Source organism: Sturnira hondurensis, unplaced genomic scaffold (genome assembly GCF_014824575.4).
Source record: "Sturnira hondurensis isolate 20B ecotype Veracruz unplaced genomic scaffold, ASM1482457v3 Scaffold0003090, whole genome shotgun sequence".
NCBI classification, from domain to species: Eukaryota; Metazoa; Chordata; class Mammalia; order Chiroptera; family Phyllostomidae; genus Sturnira; species Sturnira hondurensis.
The window spans coordinates 6046116-6065846 of record NW_028075721.1 but is presented as its reverse complement, the minus strand read 5'-3'; the positions used below and the strand labels follow the sequence as shown (position 1 = coordinate 6065846).

The following is a 19731-nucleotide window of genomic DNA, read 5'->3' as shown; positions in this document are numbered from 1 at the left end:
TTCTAATCAGTCTGATTGGTGCAGGAAGGCTGAAGACCAGAATCATCTAAAAGAAATTCCCTCGATTCCTCAGTCAGGACATATACCATAATCAATCAATGAATGTATAGATGGGTAGAACAACAGACTGATGTTTCTCTCTCTCCAAAATCAATCAATAAATTAAAAAAAAATAGCAAAAAAATAAATAAATAAAAATAAAAGAAATTCCCTCTTTGCCACATCTCGTGATCAGCTGCCTTGTCATTCTGAGAGGCGATACGGATCTGTATAAAATGTCAATGCCTAAAGGCCCCGTGCTTCTAACAGACATTGAAGTTTACTTCCCTGCTGGGTTTCCTGGATGCTGTCCATGCACCGGCTATTGTTAGCATCCTCACAAATTGTCCTGTGCCCCGGTCATTGCTGAAGCTCTCTCCATCTCTTCCCCAGCACCTTTGAGGACCACTCATGATGAGAAAGCAATGCTGTGCACACCTAAGCTCTTTGCAAAAAGGTTATTTGTCTGTTTCCCTTATTGCAACTGAAATCTTTAGAGAGAACCTTGCGCGTTACCTTAGGCCTCCCTTATTTTGTCTGTTGGTTTCAGACACATTTTCGGAGATACCTGCTATGGGTTTGGCTCTGTGACAGGCACTCAAAGACAAGGAACAAAAGCAGCACAGACTCTGCCAGCAGGGAGCTTACGGCCAAGCGCGGACAACTACGCAAGTAATTGATCGATGATCATTTGTATGAAGGAAAAGACAGAATGAGACAAAACCTGTAACAGGCTTGGAGGAAGCGATGATAAGCTGAGAGGATGGGAAGGACGAACGGGAGGTAGAACCACCTTGGCCACATCAGTAGAAGGTGTGGAGATTCTGAGGCCGTCACGCAGGAGGAACGAAGAGCAGGGCTGGGAGGCAGAGTACACACAGCCTGAGGACACAGGGAGGATGGTAATTTGTGCAGAGAATTCTCAGCCAGCCGGGGTACAAATCATGAACTATATCTAAAAAACAGTGGAGAAACACCGATGCTCTGTTTGCAGAGCATGCGTGGGAACCAGGAATGCAGTCAGAGAACACTTTAGCATGTGAAGGGTAGCGAATGCGGATGGCCAGGATGGAGGCTAGGCAGGGGTCTGAGTGAAATAGAATAGTCTTCTTGAACGAAGGTGGTGAGAGAAGACAGAGAAAAAAAAAGGTGACCCTAATTAATTATAAAATGATTCAAGTCCACTTCCATTTATTTCTAAGAGCTATGGAAACACGCACAAGTGTGTGGCTAGGGCGAGCCATGCTCAAAACCAGGTTTTGGAAATAGTCATTGGTGCTAGAGCCAGAGAGGAGGTGATCAATAATATAGATGACCTGGGACTTGCTTCTAAGGAATAAAATAAAAATTTTATTAAATTTTATAAAATAAAGTTTCCTTTTAAAAGGAAACTTTACAAACAGTTTATATATATATAAACTGTTTTATGAAACAGTTTCATATATATATATGAAACTAATTTTCATATATATATATGAAAATTAGTCAGGATTTGCCACAGGGCCACTGACTCCAGAAACTGCTCCTAACCATGCAGTCTTCCCATCTGAAATCGCGGCTTTTATCTCTGTGACTTCACTGCAGATGTTCTCTAACTGGGTGTCAAATGTACTCTGTGATAACCCTGGAGAACGTGGAGAAATGGGGGTTGAAACAAAAATAAAGAAACTGGGGGAGGCAAAAGGATCTTTTTATATTATTTTTTGTTGAAATGAATATCGTTTTAATAAGTGAATTCCTACCAGGAAAAAGGTGAGATTTATTTGAGGCTGATCACAGACCTTTTCAATGTCCCCCTGGTACAGACTGACCGCGGGCAGAACTAAGAGGTGATGCTGGTGATGGGCTTGAGACACAGTCTTGGCCTTGGCACGGGAGTCCTCACTGAGCTGCCTTGAGCTAGGTACCTAGTAAAAGGCTACCCAAACTACCATATTGAATACTAAAGTCACCTTCTAGAGCCAGGATTAAAAAAAAGAGAGAAGATAGGAAGGGATGAGAGAAACAGGATGAATGACTATAATAACCGATGTATTCACGGATTCATTCACACATCTAATACATCTGGCAGACCTGGTTTCGAGCTTGTTTGGGGTAGTGAGAGAAAGAGAACAGACGCAAGAGCAAAAGCAGTGGATGTGCCCACTTGTCCAGGACACAATGCTGGCCCCAGTTCTCTGTGCTTTTACAAGTGGAGAGACTAGCTGATCCACGGGAACAGCGACAGGAAGAAGCCTTTGGGAGGAAGTTTGCAGGGCCGGTACAGTTCTGATTTTCTACTTAGGTGCTGATCACACGAGCCTGTTTAACATGGGCGCTGGTGCTGTCATACGCATTTTACCGTTTGGCAGTTACTCTTCCATGCAGAATCTAAAAAGATGGATGGGGGTGGGGACAAGAAAAGGTAGAAGAGCTTGAACAGGAAGAGGAATTGCTGGCTGTGCCTACAAAATACCCACCTTGCCCAAGCCCTTAGGACAAAATCAAGTAGTGGAGGCAACAGCGGGGTCACATCACACAATCTCATACTTTCCTGGTGGGCCGTCCCCTAACAGGCCCTCCCCACGCACTTCTGTGGCACTGATCGGATCTGAGAGACACCAGGACAGCCCCTCTAAAGATGGACAGATGTCAGCACTCTCCTTTCCTTTAACTGTAACGTTGTAACTTGTTACATGTACACAAACGCCAGGTGATTGGTATTCTTTCATTGTCAACTCATGGTGTCAGCAGCCCTGATAACTACTTAGGAATAGCAATGCCAAAAGTAAATAAATAAAATATATATATCTATCATGGGGCGGTTATCATTATTCAGATGGTTCTGTTAAGGTAAGGAAAAGGACAATAGGGACGTGCTCAGGAATCAGTGTTGCCCTTTGTTTTCAGTCTTGAGCCACTGGTTTTTCTGTCTGGGTCATTTTAAACAGCACAAAGCACTGAAGACCATGGGTTATCTCACATCCATTACTAGGATCTGCGAATACAAATGGACAGAGGAGTGGCATTGCACTCAGCATGAAGAGGTGTTTTTTCAGACTGAACTGAGAATATCCCTTTTCTCATTTTCTCTTTCGCTCCCAGTTCAAAGAGAAGCAGGACCCTTTCTTAAGCCCCGAAGAGGGGTGTTCCAGCCCCTGCTCTGGTTCTAATTTTCTCAGGGATGCAACATTTCAGCTCACTGTTTTTACGCAGGCAGCCGTCAATGGCAGCTAAAGGGGAAAATAACTTCCTCTTTTAATCTTGCTGTATTATGAAGATACACACCACATATTACTAATATCCATACCATGCCTTGCCGTGGGGAGCCATGATCACTCACAAAGGAGACACAAGAAGAATAATGTGTCTTCTGGATCCACATAAGGGGAAACTGCAGAATTTGAGCAGGAATGGTTATCATCTTTATATGTTGTTTACACAGCCAGGGAACAAGATACTTTTATACGCCCTTTCTAATAGACAAAAATTCCTTTGAATAGCTCCTTTCCACTGGTACCTGCAACGTAAAATAGAATATTTTATAGGAAATGTTTGCTTTTTAGAAGCATAGAATGTCCTTCCCATTCTAGACTCCTCATGTGCAGGTGCATGGAAGTAGCACGGAGCCAAAGACGGGAATCGTCTGAGACTCCCGGTGTCTAGAACCAGAGACTAAGAGATCCAGCAAGAAACCTTACAGTGTCTCATTTTTCTTTTCTCTGTTACCTGCTTCATCTCTTCCCTTTCCTGAGAAAGCTTTCCTCTCTCTCTCTCTCTCTCTCTATCAATATATATATACACACACACACACAACATGAAAAGGTCATGTCTTTGACATCTTACCCAATGTGAACCTCAATTCTCATGTGTTTATGTTGAGCTCCTTGGAAAGACACATTTTCAACAACCTCAGTCTTCATGGCGAACACCTGGGGTTAAGCCTACTCAAACCAAATTTGATCAAATGTCCCTCTGTGGTGGCTGGCTGGCCACATTATCCATGGGGCGGCAGACAGTCAGTGGAGAATACACACGCCATGAGTTAGATGCTCAGAGGGTATTCGCTGTGGCCTCAAGAGGGAGATTCCCCACAGAGGGCTGTGGGCTGCAAACTACTCACTCGTGTGTGCGTTCCCTTTCCCCGCAAAGGTTCCTGAAGCAGGGCTCACAGAGTGACCGTGGAATTAGCAGCCCGTGCTCACGAGCACTGTCAAAGTATGGAAGTCCAAGGGACAATTTTAACCGGCAGAAAGGCAAAATAAAAGCCCCCATGGGTAACATTTCCCCAAAGCACGGAGATCTGACATTTTAAGATAGTTCCTGCTTAGAAGGTGGTCACCAGCACCCACACAAATCCTTCTGTTCATCTCTCTATTGAGGGATTGCTTTCCATCCCAGGTTTCCTACCATTTTTCTATTTCTTTTTTTATTTTTTGCTTGCTAACCAATGTGGGATATCTTTACAGTGTTTTACATATCAGTGATAGGACTGTGTGGTCAGTATTTTAGTTAAAACAATTATAATTTCTAAAAAAAACTAAATAAAATCTTACCACAGGATCCAGCAACCATATTCCTAGCTCTCTTCCCAACTTAGCTGAAAACGTACTTCTAAACAGCAACCTGTACATGAATGTTTACAATGTGTTTTTGTGGTCAAACTGAAAGTAATCAAAATATCTTTTAAGTAGGTGAATGGATTAAGTAAAAATAAAAACTGTGGTAATCTATACTATGAACTACTATTTAGTGGTTTAAAGGTGTGCACTACTGAGCCAGGTGAAAACATATCTTACGTGCACATTGCTAAGTTCAAGGTCTACCTACTATGCTATTCCATTGACATAACCTTTTAGAAAATACAAAATCACAGAGTCAGTAAACAGATCAGTGGGGACTCAGGGAGAAAGGAAGGTGCACGGGGAAAGCCCAAGAGACTGTTTTCAGGGCAGTTCAATTCTGATCCTGTATTGATGGGCGCTGGGTACAATATCTTTGTCAAAATCATTAGAATTTCATGGAGACATGAGTGAACCTTAATATATGTATTTTTTTAAATCAGGATGTTGGGATTCCTCAGGATGGAATGCAAATTGTGACAAAATAATATAACCATATTACAAATACACTTTTGAAATGTACTGAAGGGCTTAGGGATAAATGAAGCAGACAAACACACATATACACATTTATGTGTGTATATATATATGTGTGTGTGTGTATATACATAAGGGTGTGTATATATACATGCATACATATAAGTATCCCCACATATATTTATTTTTCCTCTGTCAGCTGAGGGGCCTGAAAGCAAAATCAACCCAGTAGCAGCAAGTACGCTTCATGCTTAGATTTTGGTTTCTAACACCCAATAAAAGAAAACAGGGCACTTTGGAGAAATAACTAATTCTATAATTGAGGTGATAAATATATAAGAAGAGCATGCAGCACCATGCAGTGCAAAAAAACTAATAAAGTAAGTCCTAAAAAACAAACTTCCTGTAAAAAAGAAAATATACACAACGTTAGACCGTGAAAGGATTTCCCAATGGTCAAAGATGAAAAAAGTTAAGCAAGGAAATAAAGCTGTATTAGATTTTAATCCCAAAGATGAAACATAAAACAACTCCGAGTTCACATTGGAAGGAAGGAAGGAAGGAAGGAAGGAAGGAAGGAAGGAAGGAAGGAAGGAAGGGGAAGAGAGAGAGAAAGAAAGAAAAGAGGAAAGGGCAGAGGGAGGAAAGAAGAGAGGGGGAGGGGAAATGAGTAATGTGGTTAATCAGGCGGGGAATATAACGTCCATGCGTTATGTACATGCTCCACTTAGTGGCTCCTCCCAAAGGGGGCAGCATGGAAAGGAGAGAAACAGAGTAAATTTATAGCAGAGAAACCTGACAGACAATACCTTGGCCAGGTGGACAAGATTAACCTCCACAGGTACAAACCTATTATTAGTATGTTCTTGAGATAATGTAATAACATGGCACTTTCGCCTGTGTGGTCTTCCTCCCCAAACACACAACCCCAATCTCTCATTATGAACAAAGCATTAACCAAATCCAAAATGAGAGAAATTCTATGGAAACAATTAACACACACTCATCACAACTGCTAAAATGCTGTGTTAATATGCACACTTTCACCTTGACAAGTGTGTTCTACCCTGATGTAAAATGTTAGTAATAGTGGCAAAGTATGTGAGAGCCCTCTGTGTGGTTTTACAACGTCTTCATAAATATTAAACTATACTGAAACAAAAGGTTTATTTAAAAAACAAGAAGTTCCACATGCTTGAACATACAGCTCCCCTTTCAACCATTCCATGGTGGAGAACACGACTGTACTCCGTATGTCTGTGGAGATATGACTCTACCTCAAGGCGGACACAGGGACTCTGCAGTTAGAGAAGAGACAGCGCTGGTACCTGATTGAATAAATCTCTGGTTTTGAATTTTGTCTCTAGGACGTCCTAATTAAGTTAGTTTGGTCAAACTGCATTAGTTCGCCCTGGTTGCTATAACAATATCACAGCCTGGGTGATTTATAAAAGAGAAATGTGTTTTCTCCAAGTCCTGGAGGCTGGAAGTCCAAGAGCAAAGTACTGGCCGAGTTGATTTCTCCTGAGGTCTCTCTCCTTGACTTGCAGATGGCTCTTTTCTGGCTGCCTCTTCACATAGTTGTCCTTCTGTTTATGTGTGCCCCTGGCGTGTTTTTGTGCATTCAAATGCCCTCTTCACGTAGGAACACCAGTCAGACTGAGTTAGGGCCAGCCCATAAGTCCTCTTTTCACCTCAGTTACCTCTTTCAAAGCACTACCTTCAGATAGAGTCTCATTCTGAGGTCCTGGTTCATGAGAGCTTCAATATGTGAATGTCCAGGACCACATTTGAATTCATAACATGAATCCCTTTTAGTTACATTTGTACAGTGTACATGTGACAGTAACACTTGACCTATACACTATATAATCCTCATGTGATATATAATGTACAATAATTACACTTGATGTTATATACTTGATATATATAATACGCCCTTTTAAAAATCTGTATGGTGCTTTGACACAGTACCTAGCCTACCTACAGTGAAAGCTAAATAAATAGCACCTGTCATGGCTTCCATCCCTAGTTAGATAACCTAGGATTTCCAGAATTCCCTTCCTTAAACAGTCAGCCTTGGGCTGTGCAATGAGGATCTGTTGTTTGTTGAATCCATGGATGCAGAACCCAGGATGACAGACAGCCAGCCAAGGGACCTGAGCATCCATGGCTTTGGGCATCCTTGGTTGATGGGGGGTGGGGGGTGGACCCTGGAATCAATCCCTCGTGGACACCAAGGGGTGACTGTATTGTGCTGGTTAGGTTTGGCCTGAGATTTTAAAGACAGAAGTGGAGGAGGCAGATAGAAAGTCAGCACAGGGTTATTAGGTACCAGGGCAGCTCATGCTCAATTCAGGAGATGTTCAAGTTCACCATGTTGGCAGAGAGCAGAATCCACGTTCACAGCTCCTTCAACAACTGTAGGATCTGTTCCTTCCATTCCCCCAATCCTGGGCCATACGCTTGTGCAGCCCTATGAGAAAGGCACCCCCTCGTCTTGGGATTACCCACGCCATGGACAATGGAGGGGGAGAGGCAGACGGAGTCTTCAGGTGGTCCTCTTAGATTCCACGGCATTCCTGGCCTCCCACTGCTCCTTCCACTTTCCTTCCCATACCCGAGGCAGTGAGAGCAGCTTTGCCTAGGTTTCTATGGCAGCTCAGTAACTTCGAATGGTCTGATCCCTGTAATGACTCCCTTCTCACTCTGTACAGTGTTCGTGATCCTCCTCGTCTGATTCGGAGCTCTCAGTTTTACCAATAATATCAGCTGGCGTAAGCTATGTTATGGCTGTATGCCTGTCTCTGGTTTCTCTTTTTGAAAATGACAGTAACAACATTCACTTCATAAGGTTGTTAGGATTAAATGAATGCACATGAACAGTGTTTGGCATAAACATGTTAAATATTAATTGCTATGTAGGAATAAAGTAATTATTCATTATGCTGGCCTCAAGGGAGTAACATTGCTTTGGATTTCAGAAGGAATACACACGAATGCTTCAACACCTATTTCAAAGACCTTTATTTTATGAATTCTACCCTTCCCTCCCTCATCACATTTCTTGAGCCCAAACCACTCTTATGGTTTGCAAAGATTCATAATTGATAGATAATGATGAGATCTGAAAGGTCTGACATAGTTATAAAGAGGAGATTGCTGGGTCTCACGCTCCCTGATAAAAAGAAAATGGATAAAATCATCTCTAACACGGCCACAGATATGATTTTACTGACTTTAAACTCTTTGAGTACAGATACAAGGAATGAAATCTCATCCCCTTAGAATAAAAGATGTGTCTGAGATGATCCATACAGTCTCATTTACAGCCTCACAATGTAACTGTTTTTACCTTTTTTTTAGGATATCTAATGTTATCCCAAATGCACACACAGTCTATATCTTTTTCTCCGTAAGTCTGTATCCGTATCTTTATCCTTTATTGTTTTAATAGTTTGCATATCTTCTCTACCATTTTCTCTGTTTGTCTATGCATGTGGCTGTCCTGCCACCCAAATGTCATCCTATTTTTCTCTCTGTGAAGGTATCGGTAAAAAGAATAAGAAAAAAAGGCACATATCTGATTAAACTGTGACTGCTAACCAACCAAAAAACACAAGCATTTTGGTCTAAAAAGCACTTTTTAAATTAAATTTGTTGGGTGATGTCAATGAATAGGACCACACAGGTTGCAAGTGTACATTCCTCTGATACATGATCAGTATATTGCCTTGTGTTGGTACCACCCACGGGGATCTGAAGATCTAACGGCAATTTTTAAAGTTCAGTGAATCCAGGGAGTACAACAATCAAGCCCACGACTGCCCCATATTAAAGTTAAAGAAAAATATTAATACACACAGAGAGACTTACGAAGCACTATCAGCTATGCGAGGCAGGGTTCTGAGAAGAGCATGCCACACAGCGGTGATTTTCAGCCCACGTGCTGCTAGAATTTTTAAAACATGCAGTACCTGACTACTCAGGCGCACTGACTTCTTTTTCCTTAGATTGTCAAATAAAAAAAAATGACCACAGCCAATATAACAATAGCTGCCCAGTGTGAATGAATCAAAATCATACCTATTTTTGTCAGATCAGCATAAGACATATGTTTGGGAATGCCACAGAATTTTAGTAATTAGTGTCTGTGTGCCATGAGATGAAAAACATTGAAAACTGCTGCCATATACACACAAAAAATACACCGACAAAGGTGCCCCACATTCATTTTTGGCCAAGGCTTCAGAATTTCACAAATACATGTCTGGGATCTGCCCTGACATGCAGAGGATTCATTTCTCTAACGGGCAGGTGTGGGCAAAGGCTGAACTCTATGGGTGTTTTACTCCTCAGTCGCTCTAATTCATGATTTCCTGAAATGGCTAATGACTATGTAACAAAAATTCATAGCACTGCGACTGTTGATACTAACTCACAGAGCTATACACGCAGACATGGGTTGAATAATTTAACAGCAATTTGCCCTTTGCCACTAGAATCAATAAATGTGCTGGATCCTAAAATAGCAAATCTCACACAAGAACAAAGAGACAAGAGAGAGAACGGGATTGTGGGGCCGTCTGGGTGGAATCCCACCTTGTTTTCTCAACCTTCCATTTACAACAAGAAGTTTGTCTTGAGTGTTTTGATTTTTTCTCATGATAAGTGCAGATTTACTGACGCAAGAATCCTTTTTCAGTATTTGAAGTACCAGAAGATTATGTGAGTAGAAAGCATATCTTATTTTAAAAATGAGGAAAATAACTCAGAAGGGCTCTGGGTAGGCCTGGATGAAGTGTTGACCATAGGGCATTTCTCTGAGTAGAGAGGAGTGAGGTGTAATTTTCAGAAAGGTGAACCAATAAATCCAGAAATAGGAAGAAGCCAGAATGCAAGTGGGTAAAAGATATATTTCTGTAAAACTTAGACAGTACCTACATAACCAATCTGAGAATCGAATTGTTATTCAACTAAATCAGGTTTAAGTCTAATGACCAGGTGCAGGGACACAATGGAGGAAAAGTTAAAAGGCAAAGAAACAGAACTTTAGCATTAGCTCTTGCTATGACTAGGCTGGTAAACCGCTGTTTAATTGGAATATTGATCGGCTGCCCTGGTTTAAAGGCACAGGTTGACATATAAAATCAATGCTGCCTCTTCACTCAGATGTTGCTCATGCTGAGTTAAGGCTCTCCTTTTAATCCTCTGAAACATCAGTTTAAATGATGAGATACCCATGGATGGGACAGGCAGGTCCCATTTTAAATTAGACTAAGGCAACAGACTGCATTCCACAGGGGGTAACTGCTTACCTGTGGCCATGGGGTTAGGGGCAGGGATTGTTAAATTTGTTGTCAGTAGGTCCAAGTTTCAGGCATACATATAACTTATTGAACTACATTTTTACACAGTATTTTATCATATTTATAAAAAGTGATGTCAATATTGCAAAATGTATGTGTGTAAAACCAAATGAGGTATTTCGTTATATTTTCTGGTGATTTATACCATTCTGAAGAATTTTTATTGGCTAGTGATTAGGAATTCATCTTCTAAAAATAATTCAAAGATTTCAACTTCTTCCTTGAAATTCCTAAATTCATGGACCAAATATACAAGAGGAGACCACTCTTGATAGAAAATTTCCATCTTTTCTATCTTGGTAATTGTACCTGAGGCTTCTGAGCCAATCCTGTAACAAACAGTTCTAGAATTTTAACTCTTTTCAACTTACTAAAAGCTGGGTTTCTATAAAATTTGATCTGAAGGGAAATAGAAGTATGTATAAAATGTATAATAAAATTCCCTAAGCCATTCTACCTGTGTCAGCATATTTTATGGGTTGATACTTAGATTAAAGGACTTAACTTTAAAGAGATCAGATATGAATTAACAATTATAAGGCCCTAAAAATAGTTTCATTAGGGATAATAAAATTAATTGATTAATCAAATTACTGTGCTACCAATGATTAATGAAATTGCATGTTATAATTTGGCAAGAACAGAGGAGTAAGCATTGAAGAAAAATTTGATGGAAGGTATTCCCTCATATTTAGAAGGCATTCAAATAAATCTTGTTTATATTCCCATATTATACACCAGTTTGTTCCTCATCAAAATGTGGCAACAACATAATGCCTCTTAGAAGACTAATACATTTTAGGTACCTCTCACTGTTAATTGCCAGTAACTTTCCCATTTGAATACTCTAGTAATTTTTTTGTTTATTTGTTTATAAGACATTTTGTTCATAATTGCCAAACCTTAAAAGCAACCAAGATGTCCCTCAGCAGGTGAACAAATTATGGTAAATCCAGACAATAGATTGTAACTCATTACCAAAAAGAAATCAGCTATCAAGCCAACTGTCTTCATGTCCCTATAGAGGTTTAGCTTCTTAATACAGAATAGAAACTGCATGATCCTCACCCCATCTCAGAGTTTGGAGACCACGGCTGTTATATGCGTTCATATCAGGAAGGCCAGCTGGATGTCTTTTGAGGGTGTTTATTTCAGGCTTCATGATTTCCCTCCCATGTTTCCCTAAAGAATTTCAATTTTGTTCATCACTCTGAATCAAATATAAGACAAAAAATGTAATCAAAATCACCAATATACGTTTTTGACTTTGCCTCTCTCCCCCCTTTAAAATAGAGAAACCTGCTGGATTCTCTTCATATCTAGCTGAGAGAGAGAAAACAAGCCACACCCTCTAAATTATAAGAAAAAAAGTATGTTAGGTTGAAGATAGTTTGTCAGTATGAACATTTTTTAATCTTTTAAGCTTATGAGACAGAATTTTTTAATAATAAAAATGAATATGAAATGAATCTCTTTCATTATTACTTTGGGAATCTTTACATCAGACTAACATATGTACGGCACAGTGGTAAGAATAACAAACGAATAATCCATTTAAGCTATAGCTATTATCGCTTTCATTTTGGTCCAGAGAACTTGCAAATTTCACTATTTCATTGCCTGCTAAATTAACATGTGGCAGTGCATAGAGACAGTTGTGAGGGAGGGGAGAGGGGCTGGCAATTGAATCAACTGTCAGTGGTCCATGATGGAATCACTCCTAACCATAAAAGCTGAAAGGACAGCGTCAGCGAGCACTTACGGAGGTGAACAACTGAGATTTGGGGACAGTGGTGCACCTGGGGAGGGCACAGAACTGCCATGCCCCTTCCTGTGTGCCTTGTCGGATGTGTCCCTTCCATCTGGCTCCTCCCGAATTCTAGTCTTTTATAATAAATTGATAACCTAGTGAATTCTGTGAGCCTTTCTAGCAAATGGCTGCGAGTTCTGTGAGCCATTGTGGCAAATTAATCGAATGCAAGGAGGTGGGTTATGGGGGCCTCTGATTTACAGCTTGTTGATTACAAGCACAGGTGATGACCTGGACTTGCCATTGGCCTGTGAAATGGACACAGGGTGGGTACACAGCCTAATAGGACTACCTCAGCCTGTGGGATCTGATGCTGTCTCTGGAATCTCAATTCTGACAAAGTGTCAGAATTGAGCTGAATTGCAAGACACCATGAAGTTGCCCAAGAATTGCTTGGTGTTGTGTGGGAAGGCCCCCTCTCACATAAACACACCCACAAATCACAACTGGGTCCAGGCACCACATGTATTATTAAATTATGATATACTCATACTTTAGAGACTGAAGTATAGAGAGCATTTTTTTCTTTAACTCAGTGTTTATCAATCAAACTTGACTTTTCAGTAAAACGATGTTGAATACCAACTGAAAGACATCTACACAGGTCTATTATATATTAAGAAGTGATTTAGGTATAGAGGACATGAAAAGCAGAGGGTAATGTAGGTTCCTGCCTGTACTCCGGACTGTCTGTGTGCTGCCTGAACTATTCAGTGCACAAATCCTTAGGTGTGGCTGGGGGGAGGTAAGAATCCACGTGAGGGCAGGGAGGGGAGGGAACGGTGAGACACCAGGTAAACCCTTGTGGGCACGAGACAGAGGATGAACCGAAGGCACAAAGGTTATTCAAATAATAAATATGTGGAGCATAAAAACAACCCCTCAAATTTCTCACTCTTGGAAAAAAGAGAAAAAATTGGAATGAACCCTGTGGCGTTGCTTTAGAGCTGGAGAGAGAGAGGTGAACTTAGGGTACGGCATGGATTTGACCCTTTTACTGTAAGAGGACACTGTTGGAACAACTGGAGATATCTTACTGACGATGGTGCATTCGACAGCAATGGTGCAGCAAAATGAACTTCCTCATGTTGATGCTTATATCGTGCTGGGTAGAGAAACTTCGGCGTGGGAAGGACTTACGCCAGCTTCCCATGGCGCTAAGCATCCTATCAGCCACTTAGTCTCCAGTAGTTCGGGAAAAATAGATTTGGACAACTGCATTTGCAACTTTTCTCTAAGATAAAACGTGTTCCAGATGAAAGGTAATAAAAAAAAATGAAAAGTGGTAGCGTGTATTTTGTACGGGCCTTTTACCAAATGAGGATTTGAGGATGTTTAGCATAAAAATACATGGTCACAAAGAAAAGGCATAAAATTCAAGATAAGAAAAGACAGAAGAATGAGAATAGCACATAGAAGGAAAGAGCCTGAAATTATGTTCAAATGTGAACATTTTTCTTCTGGCTGAGTTACTCTTCAAGAAGAGTAAGTTCACTTGTACATTGTGTACTGACTTTCATAACTCCTTCAGGTATAAGCCTCTTAAACACATATTTTTACTAAGTCCTCTCTTGAACTGCTGCTCTTTTGGTCATTATTTTTGGATGGAGAGTGCATTCCCCTTTTGCATTATCTAGACTTGATCCCAGTTTCCTCTATTTAGTCTTTTCCTTATCATATTAATGGCATTTTGGCCCCAGTTATTCGCCACACTATTCTTAGTTTCATTGTTTTAAATTTCTTTGTGATGCATTGTTCTTACATGTTTAAAGTGTTTATATTCCTATCTTGACAGTCGTATAAAACTGCCCCCAAACGTCTCCTTGTCCAAATCCCACTCCAGTTCTTCAATTTAGTTTGCAAAGTGTGCTTGCCTCTAGAGCACCTCCACACTGGAAAAACATTAACGATGATTAATATGCAGCAGAATCTTGGTGTTCACACAAACCCAGCTCCCCAGAGATATTATGAAAGATTAGTCGAGCCCCCTGGTTAACCCTGGAGGAGGTAAAGTTGGATGTCTAGCTTTAAATCCCTGCTCCTCCACTTAATATCTGGATTTGGATTAGCTATAATTTCCCCCGGTTTTCTGATTTTAAAATAATGAGAAGTAGGGAAGTTAAGAGCGCGACCGATGTTGTGGGATTGTTGTGGATATTAGAAGCATTTTAACCTAGCTTCTGGCACACAGCAACTTTTCATTACATATCAATCGTTATTAGAGATGCCCCGAATCTAAAAGTAAACTCAGAAAATCCCAAACGTCATGTTTTATATAACCGTGTACTCAACAATGCAATAACGCCTGCAGCTTAGGCAATGCAGACGTTGGTCCCCTTTTATCTGCAGTTTTGCTTTTCATGGCTTCTGTTACCTGTACTCAACCGCAGTCTGAAAATATCAAGTGGAAAATTCCAGATATTTTGAGGGAGACCGCATTCATATCACTTTTATTAAGGTATATTGCTATAATTACTCTATTTTAGTGTAGCTGTTGGTGTTAATCTTTTATTGGGCCAAATTTAGGAAGTAAACTTTATCCTAGATGTTCACTGATATGACCTTTTGAACAAAATAGAGTTCATTCCAATATGCACATTTGTGAAACACACACTTACAGCTCTTGAGCATTTGTATTATATAGGCAATGTATATCACATGGGAGATTTTTTGATTCATACCAGTAAGATTCACAAATGGACATTTGGAAAGAAACTAGTATCTCTTTTAAAATAATCATTGAGCTTTCCCAAACATAGGTTTTTAGGTAGGTATTATTGTGCACATTATATAGGTAGAAAAAGTGAGGTTACATGGTTCATGCAAGCGGAAGGCAAATTTCAGGCCATATAAGCTGAGGTTCCATTCTAAAATCAAATTAAAAGCTTCTTTTACCCAAACCCAGGTGTAGGCATAAAAACAAGGTTAAAACCCCTCACTCCAACATGCAATAGCATTGAAAATACCTACTGAAATTATCTGAAAATCGATAAGTACAGGTAAATTTTCATTGAATAACCAACTTCAACAGAGCTAGCTTGGTATCCACAGTAAAAACCAGACAAGCTCGCATGTCGCTCTTTATGTTGCATTACCATAAAAGTGAATTCTCATCAAGTTCTGCATGCAATTCACAGTTGAATATAAAAGAGCTGCATCTCCAGCTCCCAAATAAGATATTTCTAAAATAATTTAGCTGCCATTTGGGTAAATATATACGTGTGTTTTGTCTTGACAGCCTGTCAACTGGCAGCCTGTTCTTGAACATCACATTCATTTCAATTTAATACTGGTAAATTTCTCAATGAGAATTTTATTGTTCATGTTCAGCACAGTGAACTCCCCCGGTCCTGGCTGGCATTCCTCGGGACGCACAGGTGCAGAGACTGGCATTTCTGCAGCAGCGAAGGAAGAAAAATGAAAGGAGGAAGGCGGGGAGGGAAGAGACAGGCCGGGAGAGCACCGTGAGCAGAGAAAGGAGATAGAAGTGACCTTCATCCTGATATTCACCTTCATGAGAAATGAAGGGAATAATTCACACTTGACAATAAAATAGTGCAGCTGCTGCTGCTTCCTTTAACCAGAGAGGCTGGAGTCAAACAGCAACCATACACCCAATGCATAAAATCGATACATAAGGGAAGGTGGGGAAGAGATTAATACAAATAATTTTGCAAAAACCACCGCCACCACCACCAATTATGGAATGCTTGTTTACTTTCTGACACACCTTGACCTTGTATGTTACCGCACAATTCTTACACAATGAAAGCAAGGTGGAAGTTATTCTCTTTGCATTGTAGCTAAGGAAAACGAGCAATAATTAAACCTCCCCGAACTTCAAAGTCAGCCAAATGATAAGGGATAAAACCAGGATTCAAAACTCTACCTTTTTAGGTTCCCAACCTCTACTTTGAACTGTAGCCTAGCCCATGCAGTTTTTGAAAGAGACATCATAGATAAGGCACTTCTCTAAGGAAAAATAGCTGTGTGTGTTAGTGTAGGTTATTTCTTTTAGTTTCTGCTTTCCAATCAAGAAAAATCTTTTAGCTAGGAAAACACTGTATGCTGTGTATTTATAGGCGCACATACGTGTTGCATAATGTAGCTAATATTATCTTTACAATCCTTTCCTTAGCTGAAGTTGACCTTGGAGTCTGTCGAAGTTGGAGTGGGGAACTTCTTCCTCCAAATGTTTATCAGGCACATGACTCATATACACAGAGATGGAAGTCTCTGACACATTTACAATAAATAGATACAGAGTTGGCCATGAAGATGTAAAAATCACGATAACGAGGAAAAAGTAACAACATCCCCCTTCACTGTTTGTGAGCAATTAAAATAAAGGGTTCTTTGTGTATTGTAGGTGCCCATTGTCCTTTAAAACCCTGTTACTTTAATCCAGATGAAAAGATAAAGGAAGCGAGTGATCAAATGAGAACAAAACAAAACAAAAAAATCTAGTGTTTGTCAGTTTCCGTTTGCATGTCAGAGTTTGAAAGAAGCAGACACATGGAGATGTTTTTGCTTGTCTGTGGGTTTCTTTTTGTGGTAATAGTAACACGAGAGAGATAACTTTCTGCTAAAAAGCCATACAAGTTTCCCTAGAAATAGTGCCATTTCAATCATTCATAGAGAAGCCATGTGATCTGATAAGAAGAAAGAAATTAATAAAAGTAGAATTCCTTGCACAAAAGATACGCAAAGCAGACTCTTGGTAGGAGAAGGGCTTGGGTAAGATGTGAAAGCTCACAGTCAATTCTGATTTGCGGCTGCAGGGAGTATATCAAAGCTGTACTCTGAGTAAAACAGGGGCCAGAGGAGAGAGGGGAGGGATGTTCAGGGGGAAAGAGGAAGGATTTACAGGAACAAGTATAAAGGACACATGGGCAAAAATTAAGGGGGGTGGAAATGGGAGGGAGGTGGGGAGCACGGGGGAGGGGAGTGGGCTGGGATGGGAGTAAAAGACAGAAAACTGTACTTGAACAATAATTAAATTAAAAAAAAAAGAACTACCAAAACGACAAAAACTATATAAAAAGATATTTAAATGGGTGAGTCCAAGTATGTGTAGTAACTAAAAAAACAACAATAAACTGTCCTTTAGAACCCCGCCCCCCAAAAAAAAGAAGCTTTCAAAGAACGCCAAGCTACTTAATTAATTCTGGCCTTCAATATATGTCTCTACACACGCCTTTTATTTGTCTCATTGTCTCATCAGGTTGTCCTGCTTCAGTCAAATTTATGCCATTCTGTTGCATTTTAATTTTGATGCATGTATCCTCGTAGCTGGCCCCAAGTGTAATTTAAAACTAAGTAGGGTCTATATTCCACACATTAGAATGACCGGGGCGGTTGTGCACTCTGAATTTTGGACCCTGACTGCTAATTCAGTCAGATAAGGAAGAGCTCTCTAGTACAAAGCCTGGGTGATATCAGAGGCTTTTCCAGGATCAAGGCCAGGGTTTGGGGTTGAGAGCAGCAGATCCAAAACAACAACAACAAAAAAAGAAAAACTAGAAAATCACGTTTTGAAACATATACTGCTCTGTACAATGTAATAGACACTTCAATGGCTCAGAAAAATTGGGAGCAAGCCCTTGGTGATGGGAGCGCTTCTGAAAAAGAGTTCAGTTAAGGTAAGCCAGCCATAGCATTTCCTAATCCACTCTCGACTCGACCCACCAGCTCAATTCAATATCTGGCTGACTACAGACCTAGACGCTTCTCTGTTTCTCTATGCACTGCATCTGCCTGTGAATATACACAAACAAATAATTAAACATCAAGCAAATATCAATAGGATTAGTCTGGCATATTGGAACAAATCTTGATAAATCCGCCTCAGTAACAATACTTCAACTACAAGTCTACGAGAGGCATACAAATTCAGCCTATTGAAGCACTGTCGGGCAGAAAGAGATATTTTAATAAAACCGCTTCGCCAGTTCCTATTACTAAGAGACGGAAGCTATTGAGCTGTGGCTCTGAGCCTAAAAAGGGGGATTTGGAAATGCAAATTAGAGATAAGACAGTAATAAATGTCTTTTATTCAGCGATCCACTATCCCTGGTGCCAGGGGCTATTTTAAAGATGACTCCTAATAGTTCTGCGAAATTGGAAGCATACATACCCAAAATGGACATCTCCGGTACAGTGGCATGATAGGGCCCATTAAGAAACTCTGGTGCATTGTCGTTGATGTCTTGAACTTTAATGATAAATTCAGAAGGAGGCTCGAGGGGCTTGTTGGTTTCCCAGTCCACCGCCTGAGCTGTGAGGGTGTACTCCGCCTTTTCTTCTCGATCAAGTCTTTTGATAGCGTGGATATCTCCTGTTATGTCATTTATTTGAAAGATTGTCCCAGCTCCATCACCAGAGAGGATATACTTGATTTTTTTGCTCCCAGGATCCAGGTCTGTGTGTAGCTAAAATGAAAAGTGACATCAGTTAGTGATGGGGCAATTTGCAATCTTATTTTTTTTTAAGATTTTATTTATTTACTTTTAGAGAGTGGGGAAGGGAGGAAGAGAGAGAGAGAGAAACATCCATGTGTGGTTGCCTCTCACATGGCCCCCACTGGGGACCTGGCCTGCAACCCAGGCATGTGCTCCGACTGGGAATCAAATCAGTGGCCCTTTGGTTTGCAGGCTGGCACTTAATCCACTGAGCTACACCAGCCAGGGCTGCCACCTTATTTGTTTTATCCACTTTCTCCTTGAATGTCTGGTTGGTTCTTTTTACGTTCATTGCAACTTCATCTATTTTTGCTAACAGTAGCTGGACAAGGAGTTTAGGCAACTGCATGTATATAAATCAAGATAAAACATAATAAAATTAAGTTTAAATGCTTAAAAAATACTCTGACCTGTTTAGTACAAACTGATATGCATTTAGAACAATAAAAAGATGAAGGAAAAAATTACAAAAATAGATGGCTTCTTTTCAATTTATGAATGCATTTATTTAAAGGTGTTATTACTAGCTACCTTTTATGGATCACTAATTTGTATGCCAAGAACTCTGTGAATTCCTTCTCATGTAATTTCCTTAATTTTTACCAGAAAATAAATGAATTAAAATATTTCATATGAAAGGGGAAAAAAAGGAAGTTTGACATGACAACCTCCCCAAGGCCCATAGTGTGGAATCAGGCCTGCTAGACCTTGAACACAACTCAGATCTGCGCATTACATTTACAAAAGCAAAAATAATTCTAATAGCCCGGTGTCCATTGAAATGTTATGTTTGCCTAGGAGGATTTTTACTTTGTTTCACACAACTCTTCAGGTTCAGAAAAATCACTTCCTTTTTATAAAGTAGAACACTGGATACTGGATACTGGAAGATCCAGTATCTGGAAGGTAGGATACTGGAAGCCACAGTCGGGGAGTACACGTCCCAAAACTAAGAATGCTTAGGAAAGTAGAAA

At 40.2% G+C, this 19731-nt stretch overlaps 1 protein-coding gene across 1 annotated transcript in view; it reads right to left on the bottom strand.

Annotated features, from left to right (window-relative positions):
* CDH8 (cadherin 8) overlaps window positions 1-19731 on the bottom strand; it is a 339116-nt gene that overhangs the window by 206788 nt on the left and 112597 nt on the right. Inside the window, exon 3 of the mRNA XM_037041593.1 lies at window positions 18433-18727. Coding sequence (XP_036897488.1) covers window positions 18433-18727 — 295 coding nt within the window. The remainder of the gene's footprint in view (window positions 1-18432; window positions 18728-19731) is intronic.